Source organism: Moschus berezovskii, chromosome 1 (genome assembly GCF_049115385.1).
Source record: "Moschus berezovskii isolate FMDL1 chromosome 1, NW_MosBer_1.0, whole genome shotgun sequence".
NCBI lineage: Eukaryota > Metazoa > Chordata > Mammalia > Artiodactyla > Moschidae > Moschus > Moschus berezovskii.
The window spans coordinates 113,866,882-113,892,375 of NC_142460.1; the positions used below are offsets into that span (position 1 = coordinate 113,866,882).

Here is a 25,494-nt window from a genome sequence, read left to right on the forward strand (position 1 = left end):
AGGTATTAAACATTTATCATAGATCTGAACTCAGAAAAGCCACCTGTAAATCATTTATAATTCTATTGTATAGTGTTACTATTTCACAGTATACTCCTTGAGGCTCATTTCTATGCATGAGAGTTATTCTTTATAGATGGACAAATCTTGTAATACAAATAAGTCTCTTCCATTTGTTCTCTGCAAGTTTTAAGTATAATATGCAGTACCAACTGAATTTTTTAATGTATGAAAATGAGAACTACAGAAAGAGCAAAACAGTCTACAGAACAAATAAAATAGATGGTTAAAAGAAATCCTTGCAAAGAATGTATTATTCACAGAAGTTTTTAACACTTTATTTATGCTTACGCTGTTCTTATTGTATAAAATACCATATACTTGGTTACTCAGTCTCTATAAAATATTCTAGAAATAGAAAATTTTAAATGGAGGACAGAGTGACTGCTACAGGTAGTCATACTGACAACAATATAATGAAGCTTGACAAAATAGAAAAAAAATGGAGACAAGCTTAAATATCCCCAGAGTAGAGCAATATGAGGCCATTTAGTATGGAAGTAAAAGGCCCTAAACAGCTCAATTGCTCCCAAGGTCACAGTTTTACAGCCAATATAATAAAAGTCATAATAATCGCTGATGGGGAAAAAATATTTTATTGTACTACTCTCTGTATTAAGAACCAATCCAGGTAGTCAAAAATTTTAAAGTATTAAAGCTTTCGATACTAGAACTGTTTGGCTCTTTAGACTGAACCATTTTCCAAGAATTACTGCTTAAGTACTATAGTGAAAATATTTGTTTTTACATTGAGAAATGCATGTTTACAAATGATATGGTAGTAAGATGTGTGGCTCAAAGAGAAGGAGGGTGCACTTTTAAATTGTTTGCAACACTGCCCTTTGTATTTGGGAAATGGAGATAAACTAAAAGTTTGGTTGAAAGGTTTATATATAGAAAAAGGGAAAATAAAAGTAATTATTAGGGTGATATTAAAAATTTTAGAAAGAGATATATTCAAACATGAAGCAACTGAAATAGAGACTGTGGAAATAATTTCCTGGTGTCCTCCTTGTCAACCTTAATCTAGAATGAGCCAACACTTTAGTCAAATGGACCCAGCTCATACATACCTCACAGAAACCAATCTCAAAGCACAAACTTTCAGCCTATATTGTTTGAACTGACTGAATATTAGGCATGTGGTGGTTTAACCACTAAATAATGTCCGACTCTTTCGACCCTATGAACTGTAGCCCATCAGGTTCCTCTGTCCATGAAATTTTCCAGGAAAGGATACTGGAGTGGGTTGCCAGGCCTTCTCCAGGGGATCTTCCTGACTCAGAGATCAAACCCATGTCTCCTGCACTGCAGGCAGATTCTTTATCAACCTCATTCTTATTGACATGGCAGCCAACATTCTTTTAAGCGCTTCTCAACATTATCCTCTATATGAAGGAAAGTGCCACATTACCATACCTAGTGAAATAGTTGTTGACTTTATACCTGTTGAAAATTAGTTAAACATTTTCATTTGCTAAAATTACTATAATTCAAAGAAAAATTACCTTTAAGGCTGTTTTGAACTTCTAAAGCTATATCGAGAGCATTAAAGGGCAGAACTGGTTCGTTGGCAATTTGCAAAATCACTTCCCCTGAGAGCTGAAAGAAAAAGAAAAAAAAACACTAGAATTTAGCATTAAGGGTTTTTGTTTGTTTTTCATTATTTCATGCAATTTTATACTCTAAAAATAAAGAGGGAAAATTTTTTTTTATAAAATTTTTTTTTAAACATTTAAAAAAAATGTTGTCTTTCTGTAAAGAAAAAAAAGTCCTCAGTCTATTTTCCATGTCTCAGAATAGTATAAGGAGATATAATATTTTCTTTCTTTTGGGCTAAAATATTAAGAAATAGTTTCCCTAGTTGAAGGAGTTGTTAAATGTAAACTTTAAAACAATTCCTTATAAAACAGTTCAGAATGTCACATGATATGATAAAACCATCAAGAGGAACAACTGCAAATCAATAGCTGGTTATAGAAGCTAGGAAAATTCCAGACAAAATTAATGGTCAGTTAATTTCATGTAATATATAATTTTTAAAATCCTTTAAAATCCACATACTTCATGCTTTACCATATTCGTAACCATATTAAAATCCTTTAAAATCCACATACTTCATGCTTTACCATATTCGTAATGATTACGAATGGGCATTTGTGACTGCCCATTCCCCATCATCATCCGTTTTACCTTAGTTAGCCTTTTTCTTATCATTTTTCTTTTTTTCTTTTCCCTCTTCCCCTTTGGACATAACTTTCTGTTGAAGCTGTTCTTTGGCTGGTTGGTTTTAGTACTGTAAACTGCTTCTGAGCAAACACGGAAATTTAGCAAAATTATGTAAACTTGATCCTGAAGTTTTAGAATGGCAAATAAATGTACAATTGTTTACATAACAGAAAAGGCTAAGCAGAAAGTAAATTTCAATATGTCAGTATAGAGGCTCTACTTTACGTAGACTTAAATTAATGTGAGATATATACCTTCATATTCAGAAATCTGGATGTTTCCTTCATACATTAAACTATTAATAAGTAAAAATAAATAAATAAATAAAAATTTAAATGACATTCTCTAAACTCACACCTGGAATTTTCACACATGCATATGTTTCTACCACTGCACTCCAAAACTGGGTCTGAAAACCAACATATGTACTAGCTGAACTAGCATCTGCTTAATAAACTGAACAAGTCATATGCATTTTTATACATCTCTAAGGAACTTAGGGCTGGCGGCAAATGCCATTGTTACTCCCCACCCCCTCAAGTGATATTTAATATTTACCTGGTTAACAACTGTCCCTACATCTCTTTTAACCCTGAAGCTGGCACACAGGGAAATTTGACTATGTTGATGTTATTAATGCACTATGAAATTTTGTTAATGAATGAAAACATTGTCTTGTGAAACTACACAGGGGAAATGAACACACTAATCTGAGACCATAAAGAACACATAAAAGAAGCAACTTACAAGGAGAATGTGATGTTAAATATTTAAATCTACACATTTAACATGGGTCAAATTCCATTTAATATTTAAAAGTTATATTTCCCAGTTGTTTGCACAATTTATATCATAATGAAAATACAGCTTGAGGAAATGTATTTCTTAGGAAAAGGAAAAGAAAACACCTTTGAGATCCCTTTATTTCTTTAAGATATTTTTCTCCCAATGTAACAACCACTTCTCCCCCAAATGCCTCAAGTATTTTGCAGCATTTTGTCCTCAGCATATGATCACAAAAATCCTAGGAAATTGCCTACTTTGATTATGCTGTTAGCTAATCAGGAAAAAAAAACATTATATTCAATATGTTGATATGAATCCTGTTTCTAGCCCACTCCACCCCATCTAAACCATGTAAGGAAAACCAATATTTGGAAATAAATTATTTGTAAAAGGAATGTTTAAAGATGATTAAGAGGCATTACGTTTTCTTTTTTCCAATTTGCATTGGAGAATAGAAACTACAGAACAGACATGTTTTATTTACATTTTTGGAATCTGGAAACCACACATTACAAAAGATTAAAATAAAAGAATTGGAATGGAGGAGAAAGGCAACCTCTTCTTGTGCTGCTGGAGAAAGCTGTTTTGTTTTGGGTCTTTTGAGTCACTTGGCAGCGGGAACAACTGGAATATAAACCAGCCACCTTGCTATGTCTCAAAAAGAAGCTGGCAATAAATACTGGGACTTCCAAGGCACCTGGACCAGGATGGAATGCTTCAAGTAAATAAGCTTTATTTGCATCTTCAATCACATGAGGGAGATTTGTATATGCTGTGCCATGCAGTGAGAAGAGACAAACCATACTGCATACCCTTTTTGTGGATTCTGGAATTCATTTTTATTCAGGCATGACAAAGTAACTTTCCTTTACTTTTAAATAAGGCACTTTTCAAAGTACTTTATATACATTTTATTATCTCATTTAATTATCTTGCTAAGCCTAGAGGCAGATCAGTTCAGTTCAGTTGGTCAGTGTGTCCAACTCTTTGGGACCCTATGGACCGAAGCACACCAGGCTTCCCAGTCCATCACCAACACATGGATCTTGCTCAAACTCATGTCCATCGAGTCAGTGATGCCATCCAACCATCTCATCCTCTGTTGTCTCCTTCTCCTTATGCCATCAATCTTTCCCAGCATCAGGGTCTTTTCAAATGAGTCAGTTCTTCATATCAGGCGGTCAAATGTATTGGACCTTTAGCTTCAGCATCAGGCCTTCCAATGAATAATCAGAAATGATTTCCTTTAGGATTGACTGGTTTCACCTCCTTGCTTGTCCAAAGGACTCTCAAGAGTCTTCTCCAACATAACAGCTCAAAAGCACCAATACTCTGAGGCAGAGCTTTCTTTATGCCGCAACTCTCTAATCCATACATTACGATTGGAAAAACCATAGCTTTGACTATGTGAACTTTTCTTGGCAAAGTAATGTCTCTGCTTTTTAATATGCTAAGTTTGTCTTAGCTGTTTTAGGAGCAAGTATCTTTTAATTTCATGAATGCAGTCATCATCTGCAGTGATTTTGGGGAACAAGAAAATAAAGTCTGTCACTGGTTCCAATTTTTCCCCATCTATCTGCCATGAAGTGATGGGACCAGATGCCATGATCTTGGTGTTTTGAATGTTGAGTTTTAAGTCATTTTTTTCACTCTCCTCTTTCACTTTCATCAAGAGGCTCTTCAGTTCCTCTTCATTTTCTGCCATAAGGGTAGTATCATCATCATATCTGAGGTTATTGATATTTCTCCCGGCAATCTTGATTCCATCTTGTGCTTCATCCAATCTGTCATTTCACATGAAGTACTCTGTATATAAATTAAATAAACAAGGTGACAATATACAGCCTTGACATCCTCCTTTCCCAATTTTGAACCAGTCCATGGTTCCATGTCCAATTCTAACCATTGCTTCTCAAACCTGCATACAGATTTCTCAGAAGGCAGGTAAGGTGGTCTGTATTCCCATTTCTTTAAGAATTTTCCACAGTTTGTTGTGATCCACACAGTCAAAAGCATTAGCATAGTCAATGAAGCAGAAGTAGATATTTTTCAGGAATTCTCTTGCTTTTTGGATGTTAGCAATTTGATCTCTGGTTCCTCTGCCTTTTCTGAGTCCAGCTTGAATATCTGGAAGTTCTTTGTTTCACGTACTGTTTGCTAGCATTTGAGATGAGTGCAATTGTGCCATAGTTTGAACCTTCTCTGGCATTACCCTTCTTTGGGATTGGAATGAAAACTGACCTTTTCTAGTCCTGTAGCCACTGCTGAGTTTTCCAAATTTGCTGGCATATTGAGTGCAGCATTTTAACAGCATCATCTTTTAGGATTTGAAATAGCTCAACTGAAATTCCATCACCTCCACTAGCTTTGTTCATAGTGATGCTTCTTAAGGTCTACTTGATTCCGCACTCCAAGATGTCTGGCTCTAGGTGAGTGATCACACCATCATGGTTATCTGGGTATTTAAGATCTTTTTTTGCATAGTTCTGTGGATTCTTGCCATCTCTTCTTTATGTCTTCTGTTTCTATTAGGTCCATACCATTCCTGTCCTTTATTGTGCCCATCTTTGCATGAAAAATCCCTTGGTATCTCTAATTTTCTTAAAGAAATCTCTAGTCTTTCCCATTCTATTGTTTTCCTCTATTTCTTTGCAATTGATCACTTAGGAAGTCTTTCTTATTGTTCCTAGCTATTCTTTGGAACTCTGAATTCAGATAGATATATCGTTCCTTTTCTCCACCTTTCACTTCTCTTCTTTCCTCAGCTATTTGTAAGGCCTCCTCAGATAGTGGAGGAATTAATCCTATATTGAAAACATGGAGTACAAGCCTTAGTAGGTTGCAGTTAAGATAGTAACATAGAAGGTTCCTGAACTCCCCTCCTCCCACAGATACATTGAGTCTACAGCTATACATGAACCAATTCCCTATGGAAAAATAAAATCCAGAAACCAGATGAAATGACCCTGGCACATTGGGGGAACAACAATAAAAAGCACATTGAAATGAACAACAAAGCCTGAGACATGCTCTTGCTATAAACTTCACCCCATCACAGTGATATACAATATGAAAGGAATTCAGAAGTCTCAATTTCTCCTTGAAGAGAGAAATGTTAAGACGCAACATCTAAAGGCTCAACTTTTAAGACTTCCAACCAAGGGACAAAATATCAAGCTCTGAAGGACAAAAGGCCTCTGTCCCCATGATATACAACACTACAGCCAACAAAGAAATAGTCCCTAATGGACTCAAGAGGACTCACTGCAGTTCCCTGCCTCAGGCTCAGTACAGAGGAAAAATGCCCATCATTACCTGAAGAGGTCTTATTGAATACTTTAAAAGTTGCCTGCAAGTCACATCTCTAATTTAACCCTAGGGATACAACTCAATCATCACTGGAGAACAGGGAAGCCAATTGAAAGTTATACCCATCTGAATGCAGAGTTCCAGAGAATAGCAAGGAGATAAGAAAACCTTTTTAAGTGAAAAGTGCAAGTAAATACAATTAAAAAAAAAAAAAGTAGCTTGGGAAAGACTAGAGATCTCTTCAAGAAAATTAGAGATATTGGGGAACATTTCCTGCAATGATAGGCACCATAAAGGACAGAAAGAGTATGGACCTAACAGAAGATATTAAGAAAAGTTGCAAGAATACACAAAAGAACTATACAAAAAAGATCTTAATGACCCTGATAATCACAATGATGTGATTACCCACCTAGAACCAGACATCCTAGAGTGAGAAGTCAAGTGTACCTTGGGAAGAATCACTAGGAACAAAGCTAGTTGCTGCTGCTGCTGCTAAGTCACTTCAGTCGTGTCCGACTCTGTGTGACCCCATAGACGGAAGCCCACCAGGCTCCCCCGTCCCTGGGATTCTCCAGGCAAGAACACTGGAGTGGGTTGCCATTTCCTTCTTCAATGTGTGAAAGTGAAAAGTGAAAGTGAAGTCGCTCAGTCATGTCCGACCCTTAGTGACCCCATGGACTGCAGCCTACCAGGCTCCTCCATCCATGGAATTTTCTAGGCAAGAGTACTGGAGTGGCTTGCCATTGCCTTCTCCGAGGAACAAAGCTAGTAGAGGTGACAAAATACCAACTGAACTATTTCAAATTTTAAAAGATGATGCTGTAAAAGTGCTACACTCAATATGCCAGCAAATTTGGAAATCTCAGCAGTGGCTACAGGACTAGAAAAGGTCAGTTTCCATTCCAGTCCCAAAGAAGGGTAATGCCAGAGAAGATGCAAACTACTGCACCATTGCAATCATCTCACACTCTATCAAGGTAATGCTCAACATCTTTCCAGCTAGGCTTCAACAGTACATGAACCTAGAACTTCCAGATATTTCCAGCTAGATTTAGAAAAGGCAGAGGAACCAGAGATTAAATTCCCAACATCCATTGGATCATACAAAAAGCAAGAGAATTCCAGAAAATACATTTACTTCTGCTTCATTGACTAAGCTCAAGCCTTTGACTGTGTAGATCACAGCAAACTCTGGAAACTTCTTAGAGATGGGAATACCTGACCACCATACCTACCTCCTGAGAAATCTGTATGCAGGTCAAGAAGCAACAGTTAGGACCAGACACGAACAATGGACAGATTCAAAGTTGGGAACGGATTATTTTAAGGGCTGTATATTGTCACCCTGACTATTTAACTTATATGCAGACTACATCATGCAAAATGCTGGACAGGATGATTCTCAGGCTGGAATCAAATTGCTGGAGCAAATATCAACAACCACAGATATGGAGATGATACCACCTTTATGGCAGAAAGCGAAAAGGAAATTAAAGAGCCTCTTGAAGAAAGTGAAAAAGGAGTGTGAAAAAGTTGGCTTAAAACTCAATATTCAAAAAAACCAAGATCATGGCATCTGATCCCATCACTTCATGGCAGCTAGATGGGGAAGCAATAGAATCAGTGACATACTTTATTTTCTTGGTCTCCAAAATCACTGTGGACTGTGACTACAGTCATGAAATTAAAGACATTTGCTCCTTGGAAGAAAAACAATGACAAACCTAGATAGCATATTAAAAAACAGAGTCATTACTTTGCCAACGAAGGTCTGTATAGTCAAAGCTATGGCTTTTCCACTAGTCATGTATGGATGTGAGTGCTGGACAATCAAAAAGGCTGAGCACTGAAGAACTGTTGCCTTTGAACTGTGGTGTTGGAGAAGACTTGAGAGTCCCTTGGACTGCAAGGATATTAAACCTGTCAATTCCAAAGGAAATTAACCCTGAATATCCACTGGAAGGACTAATGATGAAGCTGAAGCTCCAATACTTTGGCCACCTTATGCAAAGAACTGACTCATTGGAAAAGACACTGATACTGGGAAAGATTTAGGACAGGAGGAGAAGGGGACCACAGGGGATGAGATGACTGGATGGCATCACCGACTCAATGGACATGAGTTTGAGCAAAGTCTGGAGATGGTGAAGGACAGGGAAGCCTGGCATGCTGCAGTCCATGGAGTCACAAAGAATTTGACATGATTGAGTGACTGAACAACAACAATAGATTCCATCTCGGCATTCTCCCTGTAGCCCTCCCAAACACTGAGACCTCTCTGGAAGCAGCTTACAGACACACATGGCACCATGGCTTTTGCAACTGCTGCTCAGGGGACACACACCTCAACCATTTGGCTGTTACCAGTTGGACTTGCATTTATAGAGCTCACAGGACTGAAACAAAGAGAGAAACACTTTTAAACGGTGCTCAGCACAGAAGAAGACTGAAATGCTCATCACTTAGTTTTTCCCTGGAAAAGGTTTATTTGCATAATGCAAAATCTTCTGTCTGAGAGTCTGACTTCTAATTAGCCTGCATCTAGGTGTTGACTGAGATCTTCCCCTCTGGGACACTAACAAGTATTAGCATATCCTTGACTACTGGAAGTCACTTAAAAAAAAAAAAGAAAGAAAGAGGCTTGGACAATCACAAAGGTTTGTGATACAACCAAGAGGTAAAGCTGGGCTAGATGACAAGTTTTATGTCCTACATGAGACCATTCCTTAAGAATAAGAGTGGCTGTTTTATCTAATGCACAGAAACCAATAGAGTCAAAGAAAATGAAGAAGAAGAAAAAAAAGTTCCAAAAAAAGAACAAGATAAAACTTTATTTACAGACTTTAAGGTGATCGACAAAGAATTGATGCTTTTGAACTGTGGTGTTGGAGAAGACTCCTGAGAGTCCCTTGGACTGCAAGGAGATCCAACCAGTCCATTCTAAAGAAGATCAATCCTGGGTGTTCATTGGAAGGATTGATGCTAAAGCTGAAACTGCAATACTTTGGCCACCTCATGCGACGAGTTGACTCACTGGAAAAGACTCTGATGCTAGGAAAGGTTGGGGGTGGGAGGAGAAGGGGACGACAGAGAATGAGATGGCTGGATGACATCACCGACTCTGTGGACATGAGTTTGAGTGAACTCCGGGAGCTGGTGATGGACAGGGAGGCCTGGTGTGCTGTGATTCATGGGGTCACAGAGAGTTGGACACAACTGAGCGACTGAACTGAACTGAACTGAACAGACTTTAAGGAAATAAAGATGAGTGATTTACTTGAGAAGTGTTCAAAGTAACATCATAAATTTCCTCACCAAAATCAGGAGAACAGTACATTAACAAAGTGAGAATTTCAATAAAGAGAGAGAAAATATAAGGAAAACCAAACAGTAATCACAGAACTGAAGAATACAATAGCTGAACAGAAAAACTCAATAGAGGATGCAGCAGAAGACTAGATCAAGGGCAACAAAGAATCAATGAACTTGGAGAATTCATCCAATTAGAGGATCAGCAAAAGGAAAAAAAAAATAATGAAAAAGACATAAAAATAGTTTGAGGACATATGGGATACCACCAAACACATAAATATTTGCATTATATAGGTCCTGGAGAAGAATAAAGTGAGAAAACCTGATTCAAAGAAATGGCTATACCTGAAAGTAACACAATATTATAAATCAACTGTACTTCAATAAAACAAACAAAACAAAGAATAAAAATAGAATTCAGTTCAGTTCAGTTCAGTTCAGTCGCTCAGTCGTGTCCGACTCTCCGCGACCCCATGAATCACAGCACGCCAGGCCTCCCTGTCCATCACCAACTCCCGGAGTACACTCAAACTCATGTCCACAGAGTCGGTGATGCCATCCAGCCATCTCATTCTCCGTCGTCCCCTTCTCCTCCCGCCCCCAACCTTTCCCAGCATCAGAGTCTTTTCCAGTGAGTCAACTCGTCGCATGAGGTGGCCAAAGTATTGCAGTTTCAGCTTTAGCATCAGTCCCTCCAATGAACATCCAGGATTGATCTCCTTTAGAATGGACTGGTTGGATCTCCTTGCAGTATAAGGGACTCTCAAGAGTCTTCTCCAACACCACAGTTCAAAAGCATCGATTCTTCGGCGATCAGCCTTCTTCACAGTCCAACTCTCACAACCATACATGACCACGGGAAAAACCATTGCCTTGACTAGACGGACCTTGGTTGGCAAAGTAATGTCTCTGCTTTTTAATATACTATCAAGGTTGGTCATAACTTTCCTTCCAAGGAGCAAGCGTCTTTTAATTTCATGGCTGCAATCAGCATCTGCAGTGATTTTGGAGCCCAAAAAAATAAAGTCTGACACTGTTTCCACTGTTTTTCCATCTATTTCCCATGAAGTGATGGGACCAGATGCCATGATCTTTGTTTTCTGAATGTTGAGCTTCAAACCAACCTTTTCACTCTCCTCTTTCACTTTCATCAAGAGGCTTTTGAGTTCCTCTTCACTTTCTGCCATAAGGGTAGTGTCATCTGCATATCTGAGGTTATTGATATTTCTCCCAGCAATCTTGACTCCAGCTTGTGCTTCTTCCAGCCCAGCATTCCTCATGATGTACTCTGCATATAAGTTAAATAAGCAAGGTGACAATATACAACCTTGACGTACACCTTTTCCTATTTGGAACCAGTCTGTTGTTCCATGTCCAGTTCTAACTGTTGCTTCCTGACCTGCATACAGGTTTCTCAAGAGGCAGGTCAGGTGGTCTGGGATTCCCATCTCTTTCAGAATGTTCCACAGTTTATTGTGATCCACACAGTCAAAGGCTTTGGTATAGTCAATGAAGCAGAAATAGATGTTTTTCTGAAACTCTCTTGCTTTCTCCATGATCCAGCGGATGTTGGCAATTTGATCTCTGGTGCCTCTGCCTTTTCTAAAACCTGCTTGAACATCTGGGAGTTCACGGTTTACATATTGCTGAAGCCTGGCTTGGAGAATTTTGAGCATGACTTTGCTAGCGTGTGAGATGAGGGCAATTGTCCGGTAGTTTGAGCATTCTTTGGCATTGCCTTTCTTTGGGATTGGAATGAAGACTGACCTCTTCCAGTCCTGTGGCCACTGCTGAGTTTTCCAAATCTGCTGGCATATTGAGTGCAGCACTTTCACAGCATCATCTTTCAAGACTTGTAATAGCTCAACTGGAATTCCATCACCTCCACTAGCTTTGTTAGTAGTGATGCTTTCTAAGGCCCACTTGACTTCACATTCCAAGATGTCTGGCTCTAGGTCAGTGATCACGTTATCGAGACTATCTTGGTCGGGAAGATCTTTTTTGTACAGTTCTTCTGTGTATTCTTGCCACCTCTTCTTAATATCTTCTGCTTCTGTTAGGTCCATACCATTTCTGTCCTTTATCGAGCCCATCTTTGCATGAAATGTTCCCTTGGAATCTCTAATTTTCTTGAAGAGGTCTCTTGTTTTTCCTATTTTGTTGTTTTCCTCTATTTCTTTGCATTGATCACTGAGGAAGTCTTTCTTATCTCTCCTTGCTATTCTTTGGAACTCTGCATTCAGATGCTTATATCTTTCCTTTTCTCCTTTGCTTTTCGCTTCTCTTCTTTTCACAGCTATTTGTAAGGCCTCCTCAGACAGCCATTTCGCTCTTTTGCATTTCTTTTCCATGGGGATGGTCTTGTTCCCTGTCTCCTGTACAATGTCACGAACCTCCATCCAGAGTTCATCAGGCACTCTATCTATCAGATCTAGTCCCTTAAATCTATTTCTCACTTCCACTGTATAATCAATCACTTTAAAAAAAGGAAAGGGAAAAGAAAGGAAAGAGAAAAGTTCCCTCTCCTGGGGAAGGAAACAGACATCCAGATCTACCAATCCTGGCAGTTCCAAATGAGATGAATCCAAACAGACCTTCATGGAAGCACATTAAAATTCAATTGTCAGATTTAAAGGCAAGGTGTAGAGGGGTTCTCTATCCTACTTTTAACAATGAATATATTGTTCTGATCAAAACTACATAAGGAAACATTGGACTGAAACTACGCATTGGACAAGATGTACCTAATACACATTTATAGAACATTCTGTCCAACAGCAGCAGAACATACTTTCTTTTTAAGTGCACATGAAACATTTTCCAGGACAGATCACGTGTTAGGTCACAAAACAAATCTTACTGAATTAGAGAAGACTGAAATCCTATTCAGCAACATTTTCAGCCACAAAGATATGAAACTAGAATTCAACGACATGAAGAAAAGTGAAAAATTCACAAATATATCAAAATTTGGGATGGTGAAGCATCTCGTTGGCTCAGACAACTAAGGTCTGTGACATTGGCAACTGTGTGATCCTTGACAGCAAGAGCTGTGTGTGTGTGAACGTGTGTGTGTGTGTTTGGGGGTTGGGGGATCCTTAGTAGCTGCAAGGACTATTGGTATCTCAGCAACAAAAGACCAGGGTGGTAGCAAGAGCTAAAATATGTGGTGTATATATGCTCAAATGCAGAGCTGGCTGCAAGTGTCTGCATGATGGCAGAGACTAGCTACAGGCATACCCACATTGACAAAGGCCCTGAGCAGTGGCAAGAGGCCACTCTGGGTGAATGAGCAGCTACAGGACTCACGTGGTTATAAAGACTAGTTGTAGTCTTATGCACCATAGTGGGGGTCAGTTCAGTTCAGTTCAGTCGCTCAGTCGTGTCCAACTCTTTGCGACCCCATGAATCACAGCACGCCAGGCCTCCCTGTCCATCACAAACTCCCGGAGTTCACTCAAATTCATGTCCATCGAGTCGGTGATGCCATCCAGCCATCTCATTCTCTGGGTCAGTGACAGAAAATCTAAGTCATAGTATGCATGTTTGAATGATAGGGGCTACTTAAAAGCACAGATAGTGATACAGATCTGGATTAGGAGTCAGGACTGGCTTCCAATACAGGAGCAGCAGTGGGGCCCTTGGTTGTCAGCATGTACTCATACGCCTTCAGGGGCCAGCCATGGGTGGGTACATGACAGTGGAGAATGATACTGGGAGTTCAGGCCAGTGGTGTGTGAGTTCATGGCTGGCTACACAGGGCTACCTGCTTAAATGACTGAAGGTGCAGGCCAGTGACAGGAGTTGGGGTCAGGTCCTTTGGGCAGTGCCCTGAAAGTCTGGAGAAGCTGGTCACTCACTCTGTTCTCTATTTTCCTACAAAAAAACTCTCTCTGGCCAAAAAGTTGTCTGTTGGCTCTGAACAGTGCTGGTCTGGTAGACGGAATGATACTATACAGGCAAAATGTGTTATTTGTGTGTGGTTATTCTCAGGTTATTTTGTTCTGCTATGTGCTAAAGCTTCTTGAGTAGACTCCTGAGGTTTCCCAGAGCTATTTTCATTCTTGCATTGAATTGTCTAATTGTTGTCTTTGTGGGAAGATGGAGGTTGGTATCTCCTACTCTGCCATCTTCTTGATGGCATTCCCCTGAACTCTCTGACACTGCATTATAAATAAGTACACAGGCACACCATCTGCCTCAAGTACTAAGAAATGAGTTAATGAACACCATGTCACAAAAGTTTTTCTGTCTTATTAAATACTATTGACATTTCTATAGTTAGTGGTTTCATTGATGTTAGGCAAGATCAGGTTGTTGAAAGAAAATAATTACTCATACAGCCCTCTCTTAGATTGTGGTGTTGTGTTAGTCGCTCAGTTGTGTCCGACTCTTTGCAACCCGTAGACTATAACCCACCGGGCTCCTCTGTCCATGGGATTCTCCAGGCAAGAATACTGGAGTGGGTTGCCATTTCCTTCTCCACTCTTAGATTATAAAGGTAATAATGGAAAACAACAGCTATCCTGAGAAAAATTTTTCCTTCAACTTCAAATATTTTTGGTTGTATTTTAAGATTCAAAACGGTGTTTTGAAAAATTAATAAAGGAACATATATGTATACACACACATTCTTTTTTCTTAAACTTTATAAATAACAAACAGTTGCCTTGTTGGAAGGTATGTTTATAGTTTCTGACTTTGTCACAAATCTTTCCTTTACTCACCAGTCTAGAGAGACAGAAAGATATTTATTTACTAAACTCTAAATATATAGACTCGGGACATTCTCCCCCTAACCCTACTCACGTATTGTATCTCATAGACCAGTATGATAACTGTATTGACAATAAATATTTTAAATGAATTTACTACTTAATACATGAATAATGCAATTAGACATAAATAGCTTCACTGAAATAATTACTGTAGAATACCATGGTTTCATAATGTAATTTCTTTTTAGTTACAAGCAGAGACACTCAGTAAATGTGTGGTTTCTTCCATTTATATGATTTTAAATTAAAGTAACCATAGTTTATACTTCATCCCTAAATCATTAGTTAAACTATCATTGTGAGATTGGTTTTATGTCCTCAATCAGACTTAAAATGTAGTATTGCCGCACTCTGAAAGGGAGTACTGTGAGATAATCTTAACACCTGTTTTATAGGTTAGTGTGAGAAAGAAATTGAGAGAGACTGGGTTGTTATGGCATGGTGTGACATAATATGACAAACAGTAGATGAAACATGAAGCATCCCACTACTAGTTATTGAGCCTTTATTGTGTAATCATTACTGTGCTATGAAGGAGGAAAGAGGAATGTAAGACAGTTTCTCCCCTTAAGACTTACTTCAGTGTTAGAGAAAGTCTTACCACTTTCACAAAATGTGAAAAAAGAAATTAACAATATAAAATTAGCACACATGAATCTCTTTTTTCCCTAGAAAACACCATTTTCTACTCCACTTTTTAAAATTTTATTTATTTTTTATTAAAGGATAATTGCAATACAGAATTTTGTTGTTTTCTGTCAAACCTCCACATGAATCAGCCATAGGTATACATAAAGCCCCTCCCTTTTGAAACTATACTACCCTGAAGGTGCCCGATCTCCTCTACTCCACCTGTAAGACACCATGGGCTTATCCCCTATATATATTTGTGGGGCTCAAGCATTTTGAGTGTAAAAGGGGAAAGATATTCCAGACAAGGGGAATAAAATGGGCAAAAAAACCCTGGGGTAGAAAGAAGCATAGACTTTTTAGAGAAGCATGAAACAACCAGCATGAATGGAGTTCTTGGTTAGTGGGAAGGAAGTTTGTATATGGGATGGAATGGAAAGTTCGAAAACCCCAAAACTCAATCAAGGCATACGGTCATGATTCAGTGATCTGAAGGGAATCCTTCCCACTTCCCTCCTCTTTTGAAGCAGAGGCATCATCTGATCAATTACGGCCTGCTGAGAGTCTTCATAGAGCAATTTTGTGCTGCATGGTGCCCTTCAGCCTTCTACGTTAAACTGAAGTGACATGACTTATTTATATACCTTTCTAATACAGTGGAAAGTCCCCCTGTTTAGCAATGAATGCCCTGTGGATAAAACACTTCAGGGCAGATGGCCATAGGCAAGGGGACTCAGAGGATCTCTCTGGAGCAGAACTTCCCAGTCCCCAGGACTCCTTTATAGGGCTGGGATGCCAACAGGGGAGAGGAAGCAAAGACATACTCTTGATATACCCAGCAATTTCAACCAATAAAAGGAGAAATTAAATGGTATTGTTAGGTTACCATTTATGTTTAGGAATAAGATGGCAAGAGTGACATCAATATTTTAGGAATCATTGAACTGAACCAGGGTGAATTTAATTCAGATGACCATTATATCAACAACTGTGGTCAAGAAACCCTTAGAAAGAATGGATTAGTCCTCATAGTCAACTAAAGAGTTGGAAATGCAGTACTTGGGTACAATCAAAAATGACAAAATGATCTCTGTTCAATTCCAAGGTAAACCATTCAACATCACAGTAATCCAAGTCTATGCCACAATCACTAATGCTGAAAGAGCTGAAGTTTAATGGTTCTACAAAGACCTACAAGACCTTCTGGAACTAACAGCCAAAAAAAGATGTCCTTTTCAACATAGGGGACTGGAATGCAAGAGTAGGAAGTCGAGATATCTATAGTAACAGTCAAGTTTGGCATTGGAATATAAAATGAAGCAGGGCAAAGGCTAACCGTTTTGACAAGCTAATGTACTGGTCATAGGAAACACCTTCTTCCTACAAAACAAGGGATGACTCTATACGTGGATGTCACCAGAGGGTCAATAACGGTATCAGATTGATTATATTCTTTGAAGACAAGGATGGAGAAGCTCTCTACAATCAGCAAAAACAAGACTGGGAGCTGACTGTGGCTCAGATCATGAACTGCTTATTGCAAAATTCAGCCTTAAATTGAACAAAGCAGGGAAAACCACTAGGGCATTCAGGTGTAACCTAAATCAAATCCATTAGGATTATACAGTGGAGGTGACAAATAGATTCAAGGGACTAGATCTCGTAGACAGAGTGCCTGAAGAACTATGGACAGAGGTTCCTACCATTGTACAGAAGGTGGTGACTAAAAACATTCCCAAGAAAAAGAAGTGCAAGAGGCAAAGTGATTATCTAAGGAGGCCTTACAAATTGCTGAGAAAAGAAGTAAAAGACAAAGGAGAAAGGGATAGTTATGCTCAACCCAACAGTTCCAGAGAATAGGAGAGATAAGAAAGCTTTCCTAAGTGAAGAGTGCAAATAAATAGAGGGAAACAATAGAATGGGAAAGACTAAAGATCTCTAAGAAAATTGGAGATACCAAGGGAATATTTCATGCAAAGATGGGCACAATAAAGGATGGAAAAGGTATGGACCTAAGAAGCAGAAGATCTTGAGAAGAGGTGACAAGAACACATGGAAGAACTATACAAAAACTATATCTGGATGATCACAATTCTGTGAACACTCACCTAGAGTCAGGCATCCTGGAATGTGAAATCAAGTGAGCCTTAGGAAGCATCACTACAAACTAAGCTTGTGGAGGTGATGGAATTTCAGCTGAGCTATTTCAAATCCTAAAAGATAATGCTGTTAAAGTGCTGTGCTCAATACACCAGCACATTTGGAAAACTCAGCAGTGGCCACAGGGCTAGAAAGGTCAGTTTCCATTGCAATCCCAAAGAAGGGCAATGCCAAAGAATGTTCAAACTACTGTACAATTATACTCATTTCACATGCTAGCAACATAATAATGCTCAAAATCCTTCCAGCTAGGCTTCAACAGTACGTGAACTGAGAGCTTCCAGATGTTCTAGCTGGATTTAGAAAAGGCAGAGGAACCAGAGATTAAATTGCCAACATCTGCTGGATCATAGAAAAAACAATGGAATTCCGGAAAAATATCTACTTCTGCTTCAATGACTATGCTAAAGTCGTTGATTGTGTGAATCACAAAAAACTGTGGAAGATTCTTAAAGAGATGGGAATACCAGACCACCTTACCTGCCTCCTGAGAAATCTGTATTCCCGTCAAAAAGCAAAAGTTAGAACCAGACGTGGAACAACAGACTGGTTCCAAATTGTGAAAGGAGTATGTCAAGGCTGTGTATTGTCACCCTGTTTATTCAACTTATACACAGAGTACATTATGCAAAATGCCAGGCTGGATGATGCTGAACCTGGAATCAAGATTGCTGGAGAAACTATAAATCACCTCATACATGTAGATGATACGACTTTAATGGCAGAAAGTGGAAAGTAACTAAAGAACCCCTTGATGAAAGTGAAAGAGGAGAGTGAAAAAGTTGGCTTAAAACTCAACATTCAGAAAACCAAGATTATGGCATCCTGTCCTATCATTTCATGACCAATAGATGGGGACAAAATGGAAACAGTGACAGACTTTATTTTCTTGGGCTCCAACATCACTGTGGACAGTGACCACAGTCATGAAATTAAACAATGCTTGTTCCTTGGAAGAAAAGCTATGGCAAATATAGACAGAATATTAAAAAAAACAGACACATCACTTTGCTGACAAAGGTCCATATAGTCAAAGCTGTGGTTTTCCCAGTAGTCATGTACAGATGGGAGAGTTGGACCATAAAGAATGCTGAGCACCAAAGAATTGACACTTCTAACTGTGGTACTGAAGAAGACTCTTGTGAGTCCCTTTTATTGCAAGGCGATCAAACCAGTCAATCTTAAAGGAAATCAACCCTAAATGTTCATTGGAAGGACTGAATCTGAAATTCCAATACTTTGGACACCTGATGCAAAGAGCCAACTCATTAGAAAAGACCCTGATGCTGAGAAAGATTGAAGGCAGGAGAAGAAGGGGACAACAGAGGATGAGATGCTTGTATGGCATCACTGATTCAATGGACATGAGTTTAAGCAAACTCCAGGAGATAGTGAAAGATAGGGAAGCCTGGTGTGCTGCCATCTATGGGTTTGCAAAGAGTCTGACATTACTGTGCAACAAGGTGCAGCAGCTGTGCTTTCTTGGAGCAGCTGTGAAGAGATATCCCACGCCCAAGGTAAGAGAAACCCAAAAAGATGGTAGGTATTGCGAGGGGCCATCAGAGGGAAGACACACTAAAATCATAATCACAGGAAACTAGTCGATCTGATCACATGGACCACAGCCGAATGTGGTCCACTGGAAAAGGGAATGGCAAACCACTTCAGTAAACTTGCATTGAGAACCCCATGAACAGTATCAAAGGGCAAAATGATAGGATACTGAATGAGGAATTCCCCAGGTCGGTAGGTGCCCAGTATGCTACTGGAGATCAGTGGAGAAATAACTGTAGAAGGAATGAAGGGATGGAGCAAAAGCAAAACCAATACCCAGTTGTGGATGTGACCGGTGATAGAAGCAAGGTCCGGTGCTGTAAAGAGCAATATTGCATAGGAACCTGGAATGTTAGGTCCATGAATCAAGGCAAATTGGAAGTGGTCAAACAGGAGATGGCAAGAGTGAACATAGACATTCTAGGAATCAGTGAATTAAAATGGACTGGAATGGGTGAATTCAACTCAGATGACCATTATATTTACTACTGTGGGCAGGAATCCCTTAGAAGAAATGGAGTAGCCATCATGGTCAACAAAAGAGCCCAAAATGCAGTACTTGGATGCAATCTTAAAAAAGACAGAATGATTTCTGTTTGTTTCCAAGGCAAACCATTCAATATTACAGTAATCCAGGCCTATGCCTCAACCAGTAACGCTGAAGAAGCCGAAGTTGAACGGTTCTATGAAGACCTACAAGACCTTAGAGAACTAACACCCAAAAAAGATGTCCTTTTCATTATAGCGGACTGGAATGCAAAAGTAGGAAGTCAAGAAACACCTGGAGTAACAGGAAAATTTGGCCTTGGAGCACGGAATGAAGCAGAGCAAAGGCTAATAGAGTTTTGCCAAGAGAACACACTGGTCATAGCAAACACCCTCTTCCAACAACACAAGAGAAGACTCTACATATGGACATCACCAGATGGTCAACACCGAAATCCGATTGATTATATTCTTTGCAGCCAAAGATGGAGAAGCTGTATACAGTTAGCAAAAACAAGACCAGGAGCTGACTGTGGCTCAGATCGTGAACTCCTTATTGCCAAATTCAGACTTAAATAGAAGAAAGTAGGGAAAACCACTAGACCATTCAGATGTGACCTAAATCAAATCCTTTATGATTATACAGTGGAAGTGAGAAATAGATTTAAGGGACTAGACCTTATAGACAGAGTGCCTGATGAACTCTGGACGGAGGTTCGTGACATTGTACACAAGACAGGGACCGAGACCATCCCCATGGAAAAGAAATGCAAAAAAGCAAAATGGCTGTCTGAGGAGACCTTACAAATAGCTGGGAAAAGATGAGAAGCGAAAGCAAAGGAGAAAAGGAAAGATATAAGCATTTGAATGCAGAGTTCCAAAGAATAGCAAGGAGACATAAGAAAGCCTTCTTCAGTGATCAATGCAAAGAAATAGAGGAAAACAACAGAATAGGAAAAACAAGAGAGCTCTTCAAGAAAATTCGAGATTCCAAGGGAACATTTCATGCAAAGATGGGCTCCATAATGGACAGAAATGGTATGGACCTAACAGAAGCAGAAGATATTAAGAAGAGGTGGCAAGAATACACAGAAGAACTGTACAATAAAGATCTTCATGACCAGGATAGTCACAATAATGTGATCACTGACCTAGAGCCAGACATCTTGGAATGTGAAGTCAAGTGGGCCTTAGAAAGCATCACTACGAACAAAGCTAGTGGAGGTGATGGAATTCCAGTTGAGCTATTTCAAATCTTGAAAGATGATGCTGTGAAAGTGCTGCTCTCAATATGCCAGCAAATTTGGAAAACTCAGCAGTGGCTACAGGACTGGAAGAGGTCAGTCTTCATTCCAGTCCCAAAGAAAGGCAATGCCAAAGAATGCTCAAACTACTGCACAGTTGCACTCATCTCACACGCTAGTAAAGTCATGCTCAAAATTCTCTAAGCCAGGCTTCAGCAATATGTGAACCGTGAACTGCCAGATGTTCAAGCAGGTTTTAGAAAAGGCACAGGCACCAGAGATCAAATTGCCAACATCCGCTGAATCATGGAGAAAGCAAAAGAGTTCCAGAAAAATATCTATTTCTGCTTCATCGACTATGCCAAGGCCTTTGACTGTGTGGATCACAATAAACTGTGGAACATTCTGAAAGAGATGGGAATACCAGACCACCTGACCTGCCTCTTGAGAAACCTGTATACAGGTCAGGAAGCAATAGTCAGAACTGGACATGGAACAAGAGACTGGTTCCAAATAGGAAAAGAAGTACATCAAGGCTGTATATTGTCACCTTGCTTATTTAACTTATACGCAGAGTACATCATGAGGAACGCTGGGCTGGAAGAAGCACAAGCTGGAATCAAGATTGCTGGGAGAAATATCAATAACCTTAGATATGAAGATAACACTACCCTTATGGCAGAAAGTGAAGAGGAACTCAACAACCTCTTGATGAAAGTGAAAGAGGAGAGTGAAAAGGTTGGCTTGAAGCTCAACATTCAGAAAACAAAGATCATGGCATCTGGTCCCATCACTTCATGGGAAATAGATGGAAAAACAGTGGAAACAGTGTCAGACTTATTTTTTTGGGCTCCAAAATCACTGCAGAGGCTGACTGCAGCCATAAAATTAAAAGACACTTGCTCCTTGGAAGGAAAGTTATGACCAACCTTGATAGTATATTAAAAATCAGAGACATTACCCTGCCAACCAAGGTCCGTCTAGTCAAGGCAATGGTTTTTCCCGTGGTCATGTATGGATGTGAGAGTTGGACTGTGAAGAAAGCTGGTCGCCGAAGAATTGATGCTTTTGAACTGTGGTGTTGGAGAAGACTCTTGAGAGTCCCTGGATTGCAAGGAGATCCAACCAGTCCATTCTAAAGGAGATCAGTCCCGGGTGTTCATTGGAAGGACCTATGCTAAAGCTGAAACTGCAATACTTTGGCCACCTCATGCAACGAGTTGACTCCCTGGAAAAGACTCTGATGCTGGGAAAGGTTGGGGGCGGGAGGAGAAGTGGACGACCGAGGATGAGATGGCTGGATGGCATCACCAACTCTGTGGACTGAGTTTGAGTGAACTCCGGGAGTTGGTGATGTACAGGGAGGCTTGGCGTGCTGTGATTCATGGGGTCGCAGAGAGTCGGACACAACTGAGTGACTGAACTGAACTGAACTGAAACAACAGAAATCTTGAGGGGTGCATCAAAAAGGATAAAAGCTGATCTCTCAACCCCATCCCTGATGTATCCAGGATAGTTCACAGATATCCTACAAAATAGCCACAGTGACTTTTCCAACTCTTGTGCATGCACCCTACCTACACAGTGGATACAAACTAACCACAGGGGATTCTCCAAGTAACCTTGGGCAGCTAGGAGCCCATTAAGGGTTCATGGATATACATATATATATCTGACTATAACAGAATGAATTATGTCAAGACATAAACAAAGAGACCGCTGTTATATAACTCGCAATTGTCAATCGGCCTTGAGTGTATGCCCTCTTACATTCCCTTTCATTGACTGATGGTGGGTTATGCACAGGGCATAACCAAAAGGAGGGGATGGAAAGTATAAAGAGAGGGAAACCAAGTAGAAATGGGGTGACTCCTTTGGGGTTGGGCTGATCCCTTTTCTTGGGTGTGTCTGTCTTATAAAAGATGTCTGCTTTACTGAACTGAGGTATAACTTGTCTGTTGTTTTAAACAGACATTAGTCTGTCATTTTAAATTTGTGTTGTGATAAGAACAGAGGAAGATAAATAAATCAACCTGACAGTACTATAAAAAATTAATACACAAAATCTCTGTACCTATAGTATAACTAAAGTTCAGTATTAAAACTCTCATTATCTCTCATCTGGAATGCTCCACAAACTCCCTAGTTGATCTAAATATCTAAAAGTCATTCTCTATATTATAGCCTGAAATACACACTTATTCAAAATGTATTTCTCATGTGATTCCCAAAATACAGGCTTGTCTGTGCCACTTCCTTTCTTCTGCTCCTCTTTAGCTTTGGGAAAATTGATATTATCCAACACTCAACTAAAAACCTATAATCTGGTAAGTCTATTTATGGAAAAAAAAAACTACTTGAAAACAAAACTATCTTAGAAAAATCAAGGACTTATATATCCCCCCAAAAAGTATCACTTTAGATAAACCCCACACATCACAGAAACCAATGAGCAAAACTTAGATGCTACAACTGCCCCCTCAGACCTAAAAGGGTTTGCCCTATAAATGTTGATTATATAACTAGAGATACCTAATCACCATGGAAGAGACTTCCCGTTGTTGCCAAGAGATGACTTGAAAGTTCCTTTCTTTTTTCTAAATTTAATTTTTATTTTCTATTGGGATACAGTTGATTTACAATATTATGTTAGTTTCAGGTACACACCAAAGTGGTTCAGTTTTACACGTATCCATTCTTTTGCAGGTTCTTTCCCATATAGGTGATCACAGGAGACTGAAGAGACTTCCCTCTGTTATTTAATAGGTCCTGGTTGACTTCTTGTTTATACATAGTAGTGTGTATATGTTAATCTCAACCTACTAAATTGTCTTGAGGGTTCCTTTCTGTGGAGTTTTGTTGAGATGTTTGGGAGGTCTTGCTGAAGACTTTGTTTCCACTGTTCTGCACATACATCTGTGAAGCTCAATAGTAGTGGGAGAAAGGGATGGGAATATTGTTTTAAAATCTCTAAGCTTCCACGAAAGAAATGGTTCAAGACTCTACCCTTCCCTTATTAAGATTTCAGAGATATTAGATTAGTTCTGATGGGCCAAGGTAGTCTCAAATGAAGTTTACTGATAACAAAGGTTTTTAAAATATCAATGAATTCCAAAAGTTACTGAGAGGAAAATCCATCTTAAGGAGAACAATTTGAATCAAAGAAAATATATGGGATATGTGGTTCCTAAACTTTGTGGCTTTTGCTAGGAACTTGTGGTGGCTGATCATTTCTGACCCGTGGACCTAGTGCAGAGGTCATGCTTACGAATCTAAAGACCTAAGCTAGCAAACAGTGGTAGACTTGGGAACCCAGCATCATTGTGAGTGGAACACTCATGGCTCTGGATACCACAGGAAAAGTGTTCTTTTCTCTCCAGCACCCTGAGAAAATACTTCTTCAGTCACTAGCATATCTCTTACAGCTGCCAAGGGCTCAGCAAGGATTCAGGAACATAAGGTTTGGGAACTAATACATGTCTTCACTGCATGGTTGCTACAACTGACAGACAATTCAAGAGCTCTCTGGATTCCTTGGATATGATGGCAAACTGATGGAATATGGACTAAAGAAAGGAGCAATAAATGTAGCATCTTTCCACAGCATTTTAACTGGATGATTAATGACATTGGTCCTTATTTTGTCTCCTAAAATGATAAATTGAAAAATGTGTGTGTGTGTATTTACAAACACACACTCAGTTCAGTTCAGTTCAGTCACTCAGTCGTGTCCGACTCTTTGCGACCCCATGAATCACAACATGCCAGGCCTCCCTGTCCATCACCAGCTCCCGGAGTTCACTCAAACTCATGTCCATTGAGTTGGTGATGCCATCCAGCCATCTCATTCTCTGTCGTCCCCGTCTCCTCCCATCCCCAAACCCTCCCAGCATTAGAGTCTTTTCAAGTGAGTCAACTCATCGCATGAGGTGGCCAAAGTATTGCAGTTTCAGTTTTAGCATCAGTCCTTCCAATGAACACCCAGGATTGATCTCCTCTAGAATGGACTGGTTGGATCTCCTTGCAATCCAAGGGACTCTCAAGAGTCTTCTCCAGCATCACAGTTCAAAAGCATCAATTCTTTGGCGACCAGCTTTCTTCACAGTCCAACTCTCACATCCATACATGCCCACGGGAAAAACCATAGCCTTGACTAGACGGACCTTGGTTGGCAAAGTAATGTCTCTGCTTTTTAATATGCTATCTAGGTTGGTCATAACTTTTCTTCCAAGGAGTAAGCATCTTTTAATTTCATGACTGCAAACACCATCTGCAGTAATTTTGGAGCCCCAAAAAATAAAGTCTGACACTGCTTCCACTCTTTCCCCATCTATTTCCCATGAAGTGATGGGACCAGATGCCATGATCTTTGTTTTCTGAATGTTGAGCTTCAAGCCAACCTTTTCACTCTTCTCGTTCACTTTCATCAAGAGGCTTTTGAGTTCCTCTTCACTTTCTGCCATAAAGGGTGGTGTCATCTGCATATCTGAGGTTATTGATATTTCTCCCGGAAATCTTGATTCCAGCTTGTGCTTCTTCCAGCCCAGCATTCCTCATGATGTACTCTGCATAGAAGTTAAATAAGCAGGGTGACAATATACAACCTTGATATACTCCTTTTCCTATTTGGAGCCAGTCTGTTGTTCCATGTCCAGTTCTAACTGTTGCTTCCTGACCTGCATACAGGTTTCTCAAGAGGCAGGTCAGGTGGTCTGGTATGCTCATCTCTTTCAGAATTTTCCACAGTTTATTGCAATCCACACAGTCAAAAGATTTAGCATAGTCAATGAAGCAGAAATAGATGATTTTCTGGAAGTCTCTTGCTTTCTCCATGATCCAGGGGATGTTGGCCGAGAGGAGCTACCACACTTCCAATAGGCGGTGGCTGCGCGGGCGCAGGAGGGTGGAGAGGAGCTACTCCACGTTCAAGGTCAGGAGGGGCG

At 39.7% G+C, this 25,494-nt stretch overlaps 1 protein-coding gene across 4 annotated transcripts in view; it reads right to left on the bottom strand.

Moving 5' to 3' along the window:
* Positions 1-25,494, bottom strand: part of NAALADL2 (N-acetylated alpha-linked acidic dipeptidase like 2) — a 1,658,577-nt gene that overhangs the window by 101,342 nt on the left and 1,531,741 nt on the right. For all 4 annotated transcript variants that reach the window (XM_088839027.1, XM_088839030.1, XM_088839024.1 and 1 more), the window contains one exon: positions 1,569-1,662. In XM_088839027.1, coding sequence (XP_088695153.1) covers positions 1,569-1,662 — 94 coding nt within the window. The remainder of the gene's footprint in view (positions 1-1,568; positions 1,663-25,494) is intronic.